The sequence below is a fragment of the Stigmatopora argus genome, chromosome 5 (assembly GCF_051989625.1).
Source record: "Stigmatopora argus isolate UIUO_Sarg chromosome 5, RoL_Sarg_1.0, whole genome shotgun sequence".
Classification (NCBI taxonomy): domain Eukaryota; kingdom Metazoa; phylum Chordata; class Actinopteri; order Syngnathiformes; family Syngnathidae; genus Stigmatopora; species Stigmatopora argus.
The window spans coordinates 10,079,106-10,096,513 of record NC_135391.1 but is presented as its reverse complement, the minus strand read 5'-3'; the positions used below and the strand labels follow the sequence as shown (position 1 = coordinate 10,096,513).

The following is a 17,408-nucleotide window of genomic DNA, read 5'->3' as shown; positions in this document are numbered from 1 at the left end:
TGCAGTGACATAGGAAAAGTTAACCGTTTCCTTCACACATTTTCTTTAGGCATGTGGACAATGTTAATCTTTTGCAAACAATATGTCAAAACCACTCTAGGAGGGGTACAAGGTTTCATAGGAAGGAGGAGAGTCCAAATGTTGAGATGTTGCATGCTGTTGAGGTGTGTTGCTCCAGGTTAGGTGGTTGGGGTTCTCAGATGTGCCCACTTCAAAGGTGGCAAGACTTGGCGGCTGTTGTATTTCGGGAAGAATGACAATTGGAATAATGACTCCTTCATCTGTTGTATGTTTGACATCTAAATAAACCTGTCAAAATAGAGCTTGTTTATTTTCAGTCAGAAACAACTATATTCATCCACAGGTTGCTCATCTATTGTTGTAATTTAAGAACATGGTTGTCATGGCCATAGCAAAATTTGTGCAGGTGTCAGCTTTCTGGAAGATGAAGATTTTATAAACAGAAAAATGTGTGTATGTTGCTCAAGTCTTCTCTGATATATAATTTTTTTTTGCATCAAACAGAGCTGCTGGTCGCATGTTGTTGCACTAACTAAAGAGTTATTTTCTACAATGACAGGAATTTCTATGCTAGCTTGCTGATGTTCTAATATATACGTATAGCATGGATGAAGGAGTGAATGAACATCAGAGGAATTTCATAAGCCGTTAGCAAATAGAATTGAATCCCTGTGTATCGAGGGCAGATACAAAGAGTGTCAATAAACGTGTTATTCACCTTCAACTCATACTCCAACCTGAAGATGGAACAGTTCAAAATAGACGGTGGTAGTCGCCTAGGAATGGGGATGGACTTCATAACCAACTCTTTGCTATTGGACGCAACATCTTTGGCCTCCAGCTGAAGTATTTTTTTTACGACTATACTTTGTAGACCATTTCCAAAGGAATTCTCCTTCAAGTAGAACTTTATTATAGGTGTCACTGGTCGAGTAGAATAGTTCATAATTTCAGTTCGGACTTGGAGCGTTTCACCTAGGACAACAAAAATTAAATGTTTATCAGGTTACATTTAGATGTGGTAGTATCTGTCTATCTTAGAATTAACACAGACTTTACATAGAGGAAGATAAAAGGATTACCTGATTAATAACTTGACTTCATACATCTGACTATATAAATTTAATTAAAGCAGCTATTCTAATTTGAAGGGTGAGGCATGTGTATTTTTCTAATAAAGGATAGGGCCAATACAGCAATCGTGTGAGGAGATCCAATCTAGTCCATAGTGGTAGTTCTGCACGTCAGAATGAGTTTGCATATCATACGCACTGGACAGGATTACCTTGCTTGTATCCTATTCTGTCAACGTAAACGTCCATTGTAACTGTTCCAGTGCCAAAGAATTTGACATTTGTCTTTTTACAGCCATGTCGAGGCACCTGAAAAACAATTCCAGTCAATGTTTTTTTTTTTTTTACGAATAGTTAACCTTCAACAAACCTATACTCTAAACACATTTCTTACCATGAGTCTCGAAATATCCGTAGGTGGTTTGGAAACAAATTTGTAGTAGGTTTCCGCTTTTTTGATCAGCTTCATTGATTGTTTAAGCTCTACCTTTATCTTATGAACAATTTTACACAAACTGCATTTGAATGACGATGGTATTTCTCTGTAGATGCACAAAGAACACAAATTACCTGACAAAGTTAAGTCATGAAGTGGGGGTAAAAATCATGATTAACTAAGTACCTGTCAGGAATCTTGAAAGAAAATGGAAATGCATGTCTTCCACGAGCAATAACATGGGTGCCTGCAAAAGTTTCCCATTCATATTATTGCATTGTATTGATGGAGACTTATATTTCACAATATAAAGTATGGAAGACTCTGGGAAACGTGTGCAGGGTGTAAGAATTCAAATTATTCCTTACCGTCTTGTCTTGCTTCATCCAAGATTTGATGTTCAATGGTGTAAAATGTCTCGTAAACACTGAAACTGCTGTCTTCATCTGTCGAATGGGCCTCTCCTTTTCCTTTGGCTATCAGATTCAGTGATTTGATTTTAGTTTCTTTTAAAACCGACACAATGATTCTTCCTTTGACAGTATCGCCATTCGTGAAGACATTTTGTTGGTTGATTGCATCATATTCAATTTCTAAATCAGTGATGGTCATTTTTGTAAACTAGGTGGTAAATTTACAAAGATGCTGTGGATTTTTATGCTGTGGACCCTACTTATATGCTGTTTTTAATCATTTCATCAAGTGACGTCGGTTATATGCTGCATTGAGACAGGTTTTTTCACATTCTTAAAATCGTCACCCTGCAGCATTGGCTTAGAGACGGAAACACAAAAAAACAGTTACGCAATGTAAAAATGGTATTAATAATGTGAAGTTAGATTTTATTTTGAAGTGGTAAGTGGTACAGAAACATTTATACAAATTAGTCAGTGGACAAAAAATATGTTGTGTACAAATTACTGAAAAAAGACAGAGCAGAAAGAAATTTACAAGAAATATGAATTTAAAAAAGGGTACATTGCTAACTTGATGATGAAAAAACAACCGCGACAGAAACTGCATTTCAATCGCAAATCCCTTTTTACAAATCACTTCTGCTTGTGTATGCATTGTTCATAAATAAAGCATCTGGAATTGACTCACGTCAAACATATCCAGGGTCACATTATTAAAATGTACAGTAACAAGTTAACATTTAATAAGTAGCTCTAGTGTAAACAAATCCGGAGAAGGTCGTTACCAATCACTATTTACTTACGGAATCCATCAAAGAAGGGTACATTCCATGACCTTCATAAGGAGGTGGGGGATCGAAAGGTTGTTGTGGTGAAAAAGCATCAACGGGCGGTGGGTTTTGGTATCCATGTGATGTAAATTCAAATCCAGTAGAAGTGAGAGGCATGTTTGCTGCCAGGGCAGCAGATGCTTGAAAGGCTGGAAGAATGGTTATGGGAAATTTGATCTCTGGGTCTGAAGAATATTTGACGTCCAAATATACCTGTGGAAAATGAAACTATTGTAAAAAATGTAAACTTGACTTGAATCTGTGCAGAGTACATTGGATTCTTGGGATGATCAAGGAAAAACAGTGTAAAATGATTGGTGTCATGGATCTTGCAACATGATAATGAGCCATAGCATTTATAAAGACAGCCAAGAGCTAATAAAACAATTTGTTTGAATATGCATTCGATGCCTTGAGCTGAATCCTACTGAACATAGAGTATGTGAATGGAGCTACTAGATCAAGTTGTGCCCACCCCTCAAACCAGTTTTCTCATGCCCCGTGGGCCAAAATACCTGCTACAGTGTTGCATGACAAAACCTAGTCAAAAACTACAGAAACCCTTGATCTCTGTTATTACGGAGAAATAGCTTTTGGTTGGATAGTTGCTATTTATTGGACCATTAAACAAATGGTTGAAAAATGATATAAGGTGGATTCCTGTCTTTTCCCCCAAATTCTGCCTCTTTTTTAAGTGTATCTATGAATAAAATGTTATTTCTCTCATCTATAACCTGCATTTGCCCACTGTAGACTGTATTGTATCCTGAACTGTACAAAAATTCAAGGCCCTTTAAAGAATTTAAAGAAGTAAAGGCGTTTTTGGTATATAAGAATACATTTTAAGCACCCTTTGATCATGATGTAATCATTCCTCAAACTTGTTGAACCATAGCCTCCTCTGCTGTTGATCGAAATGAATGTCTTGTGTGGGGGGGAAATAACGTACGGTATTCATGCAAATAACAACAATAATTATTTGATTTAGTGAAAAAAAAGTGCTTACCCTGAGTCTGTACTCTAATTTGAGTATTTCACAGTTGAGGATGGAGGGTTTCAGATCAGGGGGAATTGTGATGTTCTTTTTGACTGTTACACTGGCAGATGGAGGGATAGGCTCTCCCACCTCTTTAAGGAGGTCTTTAGTATCAAGCTTTCTCTTACCCATGGCAAGGAAGCTGTGCTTACTGTAGATGCAGTACTTGGGCTTGATTTCACGAGAGGAGTTGTTCTGAATGCAGCCTGAAATCTGCAAGTCTTCTCCTTTAACACAGAGTAGCATGGTCTCAGTATTCCCTCGTCTCTAGACTTTAAGTCAACATGATGCGTAGTCTCACCTTGGAAGACACCAGACTTTTCAATCTTGAAATCCATGGCCACGGTTCCTGAGCTAAACACGTGCATTTTTTTATCTTTAGAATCATGTTGAGGTGTCTGAGCAACACATCCCATGGAGAAAATAATATTAATTTGCAACACAATGACACAAGATCTGTCCATATGCATTGAGAAAACTGCAAATATAGTACTACATCTATAGTGAGGAAACAAAAGAAAGCTTGAACATTTTTTCCTGAAAAACTACCCGAATTACTTCAATAGAACCATTAATTGTAGGATAGAAGAAACACCATTTAGTTAAATATTTATAGAAATAGTATAATAGAGGTAAAAATAATTTATTAAAGGTCCAATGTGATCTCAGGGGATACTTTCTGTGAGCCACAAGCTCAAGTCCTTTTCTTTGTCAAATAAACCAAAAAGGCACAAAAGACAGTTTTAATTCTTAAAGATGAATTGGAGTGTAAAGTAGAAAATAGTTTGATGTGCAGACTCATACCTTTTCTGACTTAAATACAAAGGGGTATATCGTCCTTTGTTTGTAAATCTGACTATTTTTTGCTTCTAATCATTGGCATTGTAGCAGATTCATAATGTAACTACTAAGCTTACCATCATGAGTTGTGCCAGCGTGTTGGGAGCAACTTTTGCCACAAAAGGAATCTTGATGGTCTCTTTTGTCCTGAACCTCATGGATCTATTCAGCTTGGTCTCGATCAGGTACACAACTTCACCAACCGAACCAGTGAAGGAGGAGGGACTTTCTCTAACGGAAACCATAAGAACACCCGGACTTTGAAGCAAATGTAGAATTAAACACTAATAACATAACACAATGTTATTCTCTATGGGAGTTTTACTATTGTTTGTTATGGCATATTTAACACTCCGAATGAATAATGCATCAATCAATGCTGCAGGATTGCTTACTGCAAAGGGACTTGAAAGGTAAAGGGAAAGACATGAGATCCTGGAACAAGTAAATCACTGTCTGAAAAACAAAATACACACTAGCATTAGTGCAGGCCAATGTTTATCCGGAAAACTATTGTTATATGAATGTTATGTTACATAAATCGTCACATTTTCCTTAAATCATTTATGTCTTCTGGATGTCCGTCGCCGCAGCCTCCAGTACCTGGGAAACTGGGAGAACTACACTGCGGAGGAAAGAATTCCTGTTGTTCGGACATGTTAGCTGATCTGGGAGTTCCACCGCACCCACACAGGTCTCATGTGTGTTAGGCTGCATGGCAACCGTGGGGGTGGTGTTCCATAAAAACATTTTTTTTTTTTTTTGCCAAACAGCTTATTTATTGGCGCTTCTTCCTTGGGGAATCATTGACACATACATATTGGACTAAGTAGGTGATCCATTTTTTATGAAGCAAAATATTGGGATACGAGTCATTCAATAAATATACATTGTGTTAGGAACATACATGTTTTTCCATTCTGATTCATCAGTTGATCATCTAGAAATGAGAGAACAATTATACAAATTATATCTCAAAATTCATTCTTTCATTAATTTTCTGACCCGCTTATCCTCACAAGGGCTGTGTGGGTTTTCTCCAGGTACTCCGCTTTCTTCCCACATCCCAAAAACATGCAGGGCAGGCTAGTTAAACACTCTAAATTGGCCCAGGGTATGAGTGTGAGCGATTCAGGGTGTTCCCTGCCTGTTGCCCGTAGTTAGCTGGGATAGGCTACAGCACTCCCTGCGACCCTTGCACGGATACGTGCTTCAGAAAAGGAATATTACCCAGCAGTAGTCTCATTATTTATTTATTTATTTATTTTGCGCGCTTGCTTGCGCAACTTTCAGCTATGCACACCTTTGCCTACCTGCTATCTGAAATATATAGTTCTGTTATGTACTTCTATACACACTGGGTTCCCAAGTGGAAAATAGGCAGATCTCAATCGAGTCTCTGGATCAATTAGCTTTTTGAGGTTTGTGTGTGTAGTGGCAATCCACTTTGAAAATATAGCAAACTTTAAAAGTACAAGCACCCAACATAGCAGTCTTATGATGTCTTGGCATGCTGATGGCATAGTGCGAAATGCAAAAGCATGTTTATTTTTATTTGAATTAAATGAGATTTCGTTGTTGTTGTAATTCAGCAGCCCCCGCGACCCTGGTGAGGATAAAGCGGTTCAGAAAATGAGATGATAATGAGACTTACCAGTGGCGTCTCCATTCTGGATGAAGTCATGTTTGAGGCTGAAGTACTTCTTCCTGTCGTAGTAAGTATAAGTATGCTTGTAATGTCTCTCGCTCCATAACACTTCGGCTTTGGCCTTAAATTTGACGAAAAGTGATTCCACTTTGCAATCTTTGGTGACTTCCAAATGTACTTGTCCATTGAGGGTGTCACCATTTGTAAATGTCCCATTTTCCCTGACATCATTGTAAGTAACTTTAAGGCTCTTCACTGTGCTCTGCAACATTTTCAAATGACAGGCCTGTTGACAGGCTGAGGATCTCCCAAACAACTGCCACTCCTTCCGCATTTGGGCGAGTCTGTTGTCTATACGCAGAGTGCTCATCAACCCACACCCACTATTTGTTCTCACTGACTCCTTCGGTAATTTGAAGCCTTTTATCCACACATTGAGGACCGCCTGCAATAGTTTTCTTACTTGATATAAAGGGGTTTTATGCAAATGTTCTCAAAACGTAAAAAAATGATAACTAACTTTAAAAAACACTTTATAAATCTAATATGTATGTATGTACAACATTTATTCATTCATCTTCTGTATGGTGCATCCTCGTGAGGGTTGCTGGAGCCTATCCTTCGGGCGGAAGGCAGACTGCACCACAGAGTGGTCGCCAGTCAGCCGCAGAACACAGAGACAGACGGCCATTCGCACTCACAATCATATCGTCACCAGCGGGAATCGTGTCCGGGCCTGCCCGCCCCGTAATCAGGCATGTGAACCACTATACCATCAGGCAACCCACAACATTTACAGAGCATAAAATATAAAACGTCCTGATTTTAAGAGGCTGCATGATTGTTAAAATTTGTGCCTCATAGATCTAATGTTTGGGCTGGAGAAAATGCCCTCATGCTTTGGAGTTTGCATGTTGTTCACAAAAAAAATCAAATGACATTTGATTAGCATTATTAGTATGGATTTATTCTTTATTAGATTGGTTAGATTAGTAGACAGTATTCATTCATATTGCTCGTCCCTCACGAGGGTCACAGTGATGCTGGAAACCAAACCTGCAATTTTAATGTTGTCTTTTATGACACTGTTCTGAAGAGACGCTACCAAATGAATCATTTTACAATCAAAACAATTAGAATTATATTCTAGTGTGTGTATGTGTATTCTTTTCCCTGGGCAGGAACACCTCGAACTGGTTGTCGGCCAGCATTAAATCAGTGATGTAGACTACAGAAAACTGAAGAAAGTCATTACTGATCACTGTTTACTACTAAAATCCATCAAAGAAGGGTATACTATATGATCTTCATAAGAAGGCGGTGGTTCAAAAGGTTGTGGTGTTGAAAAAGTGCCCCAGGAATTTGGGTTTTGGTATCCGAATGCTCCAAATTCATACCCAGTAGAAGTGGTGGGCCTGTTTACTGGTACCGCAGATGCTTGATAGACTGGAAGAATGGTTATGGGAAATTTGATCTGTGGGTCTGAAGCATACTTTATATCCAAATATACCTGTGGAAAATAAATCCGGGGTGAGAAATGTAAACCTGACTTGAATGTTTTCAGGGTGCAATCAAACCATTAGACTATTAAGGTTCTTTTTGATGATTTGATTTAGTGAAAAAAAAGTGCTTACCCTGAGTCTGTACTCTACTTTGAGAATTTCACAGTTGAGAATGGAAGGTTCCATATCAGGTGGAATTGTGATGACCCTGTTGACTGTTACGCCGGCTGATGGAGGGATAGAGTCTCCCACCTCTTTAAGGAGGTCTTTAGTATCAAGCCTTCGCTTTCCCCTGGCAAAGAAGCTGTGCTTTCTGTAGATGCAGAACTTGGGTTTGATTTGACGAGAGGAGTTGTTCTGAATGTAAGCTAAAATCTTCAAGCCCTCCCCTGTAAAGTAAAATAGCATCATGCTCACGATATTTCGCAGAGGTTTATGGTTGGTTTAGTCAATGTCACTGAGTAATCTCACCTGGGAAGAAACCCGATTTTTCTATTTTGACATCCATAGCTATAGTTCCTGAGTTGAACATATGCATTTTTTTATTCTTGGAATCGTGCTGAGGTATCTGAAGGAGAAATGAACAGAATTATTTATTTGGAGCAAGTTCAAGCAAGTTCAAACAAGCTCTGTCCATAGGCGCAGAAAGAACTGCAAATATATTCAGTCATTTTCAACACGGCTTATCCTTGTCAGGGTCGTGGGGTGCTGGAGCCCATCCCAGGCAACTTTAGATAGTAGGCAGGGCACACCAGCCAAATGCTGGGCATGAGGAGACAAACAATATTCACACTCACACTCATACCTAAGAACCGCTTTTAGAGTGATTAACCAGCCTAGCATGCATGTTTTGGGGATGTGGGAACAAACCGCAGTACCCAGAGAAAACCCACGCAGGCACGGGGAAAATATGCTTTGGAGCCCACCGGAAATTGAAGACTTTATCTCTATGAAATGTGAATTGGATGTGCTAACCACTCAGCAGATCATCATGGTGCATACATTTCCTACTGTGGTACTATATCAAAATGAAACAGCTACAATAAAATGAAGGAGTAAAATATGTCATATTCTTCAATACATTAAATGGAATGTGAAAGATTGCAGCCGTACATCTTTTCTTACTTTAGAATGAAGGCAAATATAGCCCGCTGTCAGTAACATGTTTCATTTGTGCTTGTAAAAACCTGCATGAAACAGATTGTTCACGTAAATGAACTTACATACCATTAGGTCCTCCGACATGTTAGGAACCAATTTTGTCACAAAGGGAATCTTCGCAGTATCTTTTGTGCTCAGCCTCATGGATCTACTCAGCTTGGTCTCAAGCAGGTACACAACTTTTCCAACTGAACCAGTGAAGGAAGAGGGCATTTCCCTAAAGGAGACCATATGAATACTGTGACTTTCAAATAAATAAAGTCTAGTATTTATCCAACAAAAATAAATTCAGTTGCTTATGGAACTGTTTATTGTTGTTCTGTTTTAATTTATTGAGGCGTTTATTTATTAACTGATAATGAGAATAGTTCCAACAATACTTACTGCAAAGGGAACTGAAAATTGAAGGGGAATTCATGATATCCTGGGAAAAGTAAATCCTTTCCTGAAAAACAGAATACATATCGTTAGTGCTGGGAGATATTTATAGCTTATACATATACATATACATATGCATATGCATATATATATATATATATATATACATATGCATATGCATATATATATATATATATATATATATATACATATGCATATGCATATATATATATATATATATATATGTATATGTATATGTATATGTATATGTATATGTATATGTATATGTATATGTATATGTATATGTATATGTATATGTATATGTATATGTATATGTATATGTATATGTATATGTATATATATATGTATATATATATATATATATATATATATATATATATATATATATATATATATATATATATATATATATATATATATATATATATATATATATATATAAAGTACTGCATTTTTCACCAGTATTTCACTTAATAAATTTAAAACACTTTTGCCGGTACATATATTAGTGTAGCGGATATGAACGCGACTTAGTGCAATGAAAATAAATACACATGTTTTCTGTTGATAAGAAAGCCCGAAACTAGGCGATCATTATAAATTCTACCTCTGCCCTAAAATAAAAAATAAAAAGCAGCAAGGCTTGTACCGCTCCGTCAGCAAGGCGTTTGTTTATATTACGATATCGAACCCATATATATATATATATATATATATATATATATATATATATATATATATATATATATATATATATATATATATACATGCATATATATGTATATATGTATATATATGTATGTATATGTATATATATATATATATATATATATATATATATATATATATATATATATGTATATATATATGTATATGTATATTTCACCAGTATTTCACTTAATACATTTAAAACACTTTTGCCGGTACATATATTAGTGTAGCAGATATGAACGTGACTTAATGCAATGAAAATAAATACACATGTTTTCTGTTGATAAGAAAGCCCGAAACTAGGCGATCATTATAAATTCTACCTCTGCCCTAAAATAAAAAATAAAAATACAAAGCAGCAAGGCTTACAAACCTTACAAACACCGTACCGTACGGTGTTTGTAAGGTTTTTTGGGGGTTTGTAAGGGAAATCATAATCATTTATAAGGGCAGTTATCGGCAGAGGTTGACAGGTATGTTAACCGCTCCGTCAGCAAGGCGTTTGTTTATATTACGATATCGAACCCAGAAATGCGAAAAACACTTACCAGTACTTCCACCTTGGATAAAGTAATGTTTTATGCTGAAGTACTTGTTCTTTGAGTGATAAGTTACAGTAGTTTGCCCGTGTCTCTCGGTCCACAACACCTCGGCTTTGCCCTTGAATTTCACATAAAACGATTCCACTTTGCATTCTTTGGCCACTTCTAAAATGACTTGTCCATTCACGGCGTCGCCACTCGTAAACGTCCCTTTTTCACTGACATCGCTGTAAGTTACTTTCAGGCTCTTCACTGTGCTCGGCATGATGAAGACAAAGAAAGAGGGAAAAAGTCCTTTGGTTGTTGGGTTTATTATTGCCGGGCAGACTTTCCGGAAAGGGCAAGCGAGTCTGCAGCCTGGGTTGAGCGCATATTTGCCCCCACCCATATTTGCTCAACTCAACTCTATATGTTCTTCAACAATGCCCTTCTCACCTTCACCAGTTTCGCAATGAATAATGCTGAAATGTATAGAACTTTCTAAATCCACTTTGATGTTCTAAAAAATTAGAACCTAATTTAGAATCTAAATCATAAACCAAACCATGTTGAGGTTGGGGATTGGAAAAACACTGAACATATGTTGCCCACATTATGTTGGGAAACAAAATCTCAATGAGTGTATACATAGTTTCGTTTTATTTTGACCCTTGTGTGGTGTTCATATTATTGCTCAGCAATTGTTTGTGGGTTTTGTGGCTACACTCTGATTTAGAGGATAAAAAAGGTCTCAATAATAGCAAATCTTATGTAATCAGTTATCCTCAGCCTTTATCCAAGTTCAAGAGGACTTTGCAACTATAATGGATATTGTAAATCAACACGCTCTTGCCCAAATGATGCGTTTATGAAGCTGGGAAGTAAATAAATAATGTGGTTCACAAATGCACACCTTTCAAATTTGCATTGTACGAGTCGTACAGTGTTTGTAAGTTTTTTGGGGGGTTTGTAAGGGGAATCATAATCATTTATAAGGGCAGTTATCGGCAGAGGTTGACAGGTATGTATTTTTGAAACTGAGATACCTCAAAGCTGGGGGATTTGAAAGGTGAATGGGTACATGGGAAATCATGAGTGACAACTATATCACCTGTAAATTGTAAATGTCAGTTATGTTATTATAATTGCAGTTTTCAAGCAAATACTTGCATACCCTACATGTTTTCACTTCTCAAAAGCCCCTTTCATGTAAAAACTGTTTTCTCATACTACAAAGTCGATGTCCTACAACGTTTGGACTTGATGATGCTCGTTCCTTATCCTCTATTTAGTCCCCAGCGCCATAGTTTCTACTTAGCTAGTGCATCCAACACCACAACATAAACAGGAACAGAGTACATTGGGTATACTAAAAGACCTTCTTCCAAATTCCAATCTTTATAGTCTCTACCAAATTAAAGCCTTTTAAAGAAATATAAGTCACAGCGGTTCAACATTAATGCAACACTCGATGTAAATAAATGTAACATTGCAGAATGTATGCCATAAAAAAAAGAAAAGCCAGTCCAATAAAATATTAGAGTGTATGACCTATTTTTAGTTGGTGGCTTTTATTTTTGGCTGGGCAGTGTATACCATTTTAACATACAGTAACTGATCATAAATTTATATACACTGGTCTTATGGCTGAACCATATATTACTGCACTTTTGTGAAATAAAACGGGGGTGTAAGAAACAGAAACACACATCATGGCAATAACAGAATGTGTTTAATACTGTAAAGTAAAAAAATCTGACTGTTCTATGTTATTTGAGGATATAAAATGGTACTGTTGAAGGCATCTTAGGCAGGCTATTTAAAATTTATATTGGAAAAAAAAACAGCTCAAGTATAATAAAATAGCGGAAGTATAGAGTATAACTTCTACAAATATATTGGAATTCAAATATGTAGTTTTTAGTGAAATAATACTGTTTGTAGAAAAAATAGCTAAACCATCGGTCAGTAATATCGCCCCTATTTAAAAAGAAAACAATTTAAATAAAAATGGAATAATAGCACCCCTTAAATAAGGCACACGTGTATCATTTTAACTGGGCAAATCATTCAACTTACAAAAAGAACATACACTTGAGGGAGTAACATAGTGTTGTTTCTTCAAATAAATTCACAAAATTTGTACAAGGTGCACTATTAACCAAGTGGAAAATGAAATGCATCTTGGCAAGCCTCTTGAGAAGCACAATGAGGTAAAAAGGCACCACCAATCACAGAGTGATATCAAAGTACTGCATTTTGCACTTGAGTCTGAGTCACCTGATTTTGAAGATTGACTAATGTAAATGCTAATGCATAGGAGAGAAAAAAAAACTTTTTCAAGTAAACAATTCCAAAAAGATATGTCAAGCAGTGGTATAAACCAACTATATATAATATTCATTCATTCCTTTTCCAAAAAAATGATACATAGTGTCGAACATTAGAAACAATATGAATTTACTACTGTAACATAGTGGTATAGGATTGTGTCACACCAATTTCTAGTCCAATCGTTGTAGTCACTTGTAGCTGTAGAAAGTGCTGAGGTTGACTAGCTAGTCATGAATGGTGTCAAAGGCTTGCCCATTACTGTAATATAGTTACAGTGTATCCCATTAGAAGATACTTTCAGAGGTTAGTGTAAACCATGTGGGATTGAATGGATGTCACAAAGGATTATGGGAAACAGCACGGTCAGGTTTGGGGAAGCCCTTGGACATAAGGTCAGCTACAAAAAAGAAAAAACAGGAATGATTAAAAGACAGTATAAAAAAAGGAAAATTGAGTTTTTCAGTTGTTAGGAGTTCTCACCTCAATCTCATACTCAACTCGAAGGAGGCTGCAGTTGGAAATGGTGAGTGACGATTCAGCGGGGATGGTGAGCATTAGGTCACTTTGGAAATCTGAGGTGTGAGCACTAAGAGGGAGCCCGGTTACAGAAACGAGGTTTTTCACAATTAACCTCCTCTGGACTCCCTCACGTGTAAAATATAGCTGCTTCTGCTTCAGCTTGGCCTTGGGGATCACCGTACGAGACGAACCATTGGTGAAGTCACAAATGATCGTTATGGTTTCACCTGGGGCAAGTAAGAAAAAAATCATTCTCCTAATAGCAATTTTAGAGCAAATAATGGAGGCTGATTTTAAATATTACCACACATGAAGCCTTTCTTTTCCACGCTGCCTTTCATTGTGATGAGGCCTGAGACACAACTGAGGGAGCAAACGTTCATGCTGTTGGAGCCAGAAAGTGGAGACTGGGGAAAAACAAGAACTCAGATAATGGCTTTTTTGGTGAGAAATGCACAGCTAAATTTACAAAAAAAAATTAAGATTGGGAAGTCCGGCGCACAACGCCGCAAATGGCAAATTCAGCTAAATGAGCGGTAATGAAATTAACGGCATAATAATATGAGTAATTGTCAATTGTGATAATGAGTAGTCTACCAGTAACAGGAAAAATGATTGGTGTTATAATGGCCGTAGAATGGTAATTGGTACTCTCATTCATTATCCTTACAAGGGTTGCCAGGGGATGGAACCATTTGTTAGGCAATGATCCGATCAAATTGATTGACATGAAAATCATCAATCAACATTGTCATCTTTTAGACATGCCGTTTGGTCCAATAAGGTTTCCCCCCAAAATCACAGAAAATGCCAATAGGTGATTGCACCTATCACTTACCATTAGCTCTGGCTGGTTGCCATCAATGCGGTGCACCAAGTTTAACTCTGTCACAAATTCCTTTGACATTCGCCACGGCCTATCAATGCCTACAGTCAGGTTGTAGGCTATTTGTCCATGAGGCCCACGGAAGCTGGATGGGAAGTCACTGGAGTGGTAAACAAAAGTGACATTTACATAAATAATTTGCATGCAGGAAAATATTTTGCTTGGAACCCCTGACACTGAAAATCCTCATTATTTGTATGTTTACACATCTGCCACTTTACTAGGTACACTTATCTAACTGCTTGGGATGTAAAGTACTAGAGCAGGAGATTTATGGTGTAGATATGCATTGGGCAAATCTGTCATTCTATCACGTGGCACATATCTAGAACAGATATTGATTTACGTCATATGCAGCTTGGTATGATGACAATTAGGCTTTTGTCTAGTCAATGATGATGACAAGCCTATGTCTGATTTTATTTTTAATTATGTATTTGATTTACTACTTTGATTTTTTTTAAATGGGCATTTACCCATTCTATGATAAATTGATTATGTTTGCAGGTGAGTGTATCATTATGAATTGAAATCCACCTTCTTAGAAATTGTGTATGATCACACATGTATGTACAATGCAAACGATGACCATAATAATGATACACACCCTTGAGGGATCTGACATGTAAATGGATACACATGCCTGCCAGGGGGAAAATTGGCAGGGACCCCAACAGCTGCAAAGGAAAGAAGTGGGCAATGGAAATTTACAGTAATGCACAATCTTGTTATGTGCAGATCTGGAGGAGAACATACCTCCTTCGTGCAAAATCATGCTTTTGAGATTGAAGAAGTCAATCTTAGCGTAGTAATGTCTTTTGTTTTTCTTTGATCCGGAAGTCCAGTGGACGTCCACTTTTCCTGTCAGACACATTTTGATCGATCTAATCTTTGTAGCCTTTGAGAGATCGAAGGAAATTTGTCCGGTCAGCAGGTCTCCACTGGAAAAAGTGTTGTTTGCATTCAAAGCGTTGAAATTAATGTTAAAGTCCTTGATGGTTTTATCCAGCATCGTTGATCCCCGTTTAAAAATCACAAGTTAGTGGTCTGATTTTGACGCGTGTCACTTGTTGAAAACAATTGGTAATATCAAGTTGTTGTTATTTTTTTTTGTGAAAGAAAAGCGCAAAAAAATAACTTGATTTGTCGACCACACCCACACCATATGTTGCGCCTACTGCGCAGGCGCAGAATGTAATGGGCGGGGCTTAGCCTGGGCTGTCAACGTTGAAGTTCATCAGCTTGACCACAATATTTTTTCACCAGTGTCACGCACGACATTTTCCCCATTTAAAGATTATAGCATGGCACATTCTCACAACAAATCTGATCTAGTAAACAAAAAAAATACAGAGGTGGAGCCAAGTTTTCAAACCAGTATATTTTTGGGTTGCAATGTACAAGTTTCAACACAGGACGGCGCTGCTTTGCCACACTCCAGGTCACATTAAAATAATACTTGAGTACTTACACGCAGTTCTTCCAAATTTAACCCAAAGTTTAATATCAAAAGACAGAAAGAAAAAAAAATAGAAGTCACAAAAGAGGATGGCAAAAAAATTGAATGAATATTTAAAAAATGACAGTCTCCTTACCTTACCTGCAGAGTGATGGAATGTGAAATATGTTCTGTTTAAGTTTATTAAACTTTCTGCTGTCTATTATTAAAGAATCAACCTGATATTACGCTACTGGCATCGTTAGAGATACAAAGATGTAGTTTTGATTTTAATAAAAATACATTTTGGGACATTTATTCAGATACTACACCACTTTTGACAGGCTTGATATTTTTTATTTTTGTTTATTTATTTAATCGAATTTAATTTGTTATAACTACAGGATTCTGGTTAAAAGTAGTTGTTTATTAAAAGAAAAAATGAACTGGAGTTCACATGTGACAGGCTCCTCTCCTTGAATCGGTACATGTAAACACACTAGATGGCACTATATACTTTTTTTTAATTATCTTGTTTGTCTTTGCATTTACTGGAGTGCAGTATGAACTTAACCTTGTCGATTGAAATGTATACCACATTATTATGTTTGTGTATTCTACGGCGTGCTGATAGAAAAGCTTTGCGACATTTCCAACCATCACTTATTGCATGATTTTACAACGAGAAGTCAAATTAATTGCACCATTTGGGTTTATGGTGCACAACATAGAGATAAAATGCTTATTGCAACTAATTAAATATGACAACACAAGACATATAACATTTTCCTTTCATTTCACAATAATGGGAAAATACTAAATGTGATGCATTTTGGCAGTATGTTTTTTTTTAATTTATTAATCAATGAAGACCTCTGCTTGGGTTATGAGTGTCATGCAAAAGCATTGCATAAATCTGAGTCTATTTGCAACAGACAAATTCCAAGTTTGCCAAATTTCCATCTGTTTAATATGCGCCTATTGAGCTTTAGTACAGGTGTTGCCTTTTTGGAGTTTTAACTATAGTAAAAATAAATAGGAAATAACCACAAGTAATAGTAAGTGGGTCTGCCTGTCTTTGAATCCCAAACTAGATTTTTCTATGTAGACTTTGCACGTTTTTTTTTGTCATGACACATTCCATTTGTCTCTTTAAGTTCCCATACATATCATCATGACTGTCCTTGTGTGATCAATTGATAAGCAGTCCACCGCGTTGTCCGCATCTGACCTCTGACCTTGAAAAGCAGAAAAAATAGATTTGCGGATAAATTCAGAAAATGATGTTTTTCGACACAGCAGTTGAGTGGATATTTCACTAAGGCAGACCTAAACCCAAAGTGAAGAATAGTAACAGCAAAGAAAAAGATGTGTTATTGATCTGTAATTTCCCCACACAGTCTCTCCCCTTCAAGTTAATCCACAGGGTCACTTCTAATGACATTGAGAGGCTCCGCCACCAGTCGACTTTGCTGCCATCTGCAATTTAGATGCATGGAAGAGAGACGATGTATTAGGGAGAAAATGTGGAAGGAAAGTCAAGTAATAGAAGGGGAATAAGAATCATGCTTTCGGGTTAACCAGAAACCTCAAGCTCAAGAAGTCGTCACTGTTTTCAATCTGAAATTAGAAGCAAA

At 36.9% G+C, this 17,408-nt stretch overlaps 3 protein-coding genes across 3 annotated transcripts; all 3 read right to left on the bottom strand.

Annotated features, from left to right (window-relative positions):
- Window positions 1-94: 94 nt before the first annotated feature.
- On the bottom strand, window positions 95-2,195 carry LOC144074759 (arrestin domain-containing protein 3-like). Its single transcript, XM_077601346.1, has 6 exons — window positions 1,899-2,195; window positions 1,717-1,777; window positions 1,489-1,636; window positions 1,307-1,403; window positions 740-996; window positions 95-309 (listed from the first exon to the last, which is right to left on the bottom strand). The coding sequence occupies exons 1-6, from the start codon at window positions 2,140-2,142 to the stop codon at window positions 97-99; spliced, it is 1,020 nt and encodes a 339-aa protein (XP_077457472.1). The 5' UTR covers window positions 2,143-2,195; the 3' UTR covers window positions 95-96.
- Window positions 2,196-2,346: 151 nt separating this feature from the next.
- LOC144074356 (uncharacterized) lies at window positions 2,347-15,517 on the bottom strand. Its single transcript, XM_077600751.1, has 12 exons — window positions 15,090-15,517; window positions 14,941-15,010; window positions 14,286-14,433; window positions 13,752-13,854; window positions 13,409-13,674; window positions 13,244-13,325; window positions 10,622-11,008; window positions 9,348-9,408; window positions 9,030-9,180; window positions 8,274-8,370; window positions 7,935-8,191; window positions 2,347-2,989 (listed from the first exon to the last, which is right to left on the bottom strand). The coding sequence occupies exons 1-12, from the start codon at window positions 15,343-15,345 to the stop codon at window positions 2,738-2,740; spliced, it is 2,130 nt and encodes a 709-aa protein (XP_077456877.1). The 5' UTR covers window positions 15,346-15,517; the 3' UTR covers window positions 2,347-2,737.
- On the bottom strand, window positions 3,947-6,611 carry LOC144074816 (arrestin domain-containing protein 3-like). The gene is made up of 4 exons (XM_077601427.1): window positions 6,307-6,611; window positions 5,048-5,108; window positions 4,730-4,883; window positions 3,947-4,113 (listed from the first exon to the last, which is right to left on the bottom strand). The coding sequence occupies exons 1-4, from the start codon at window positions 6,569-6,571 to the stop codon at window positions 4,087-4,089; spliced, it is 507 nt and encodes a 168-aa protein (XP_077457553.1). The 5' UTR covers window positions 6,572-6,611; the 3' UTR covers window positions 3,947-4,086.
- Window positions 15,518-17,408: the final 1,891 nt, after the last annotated feature.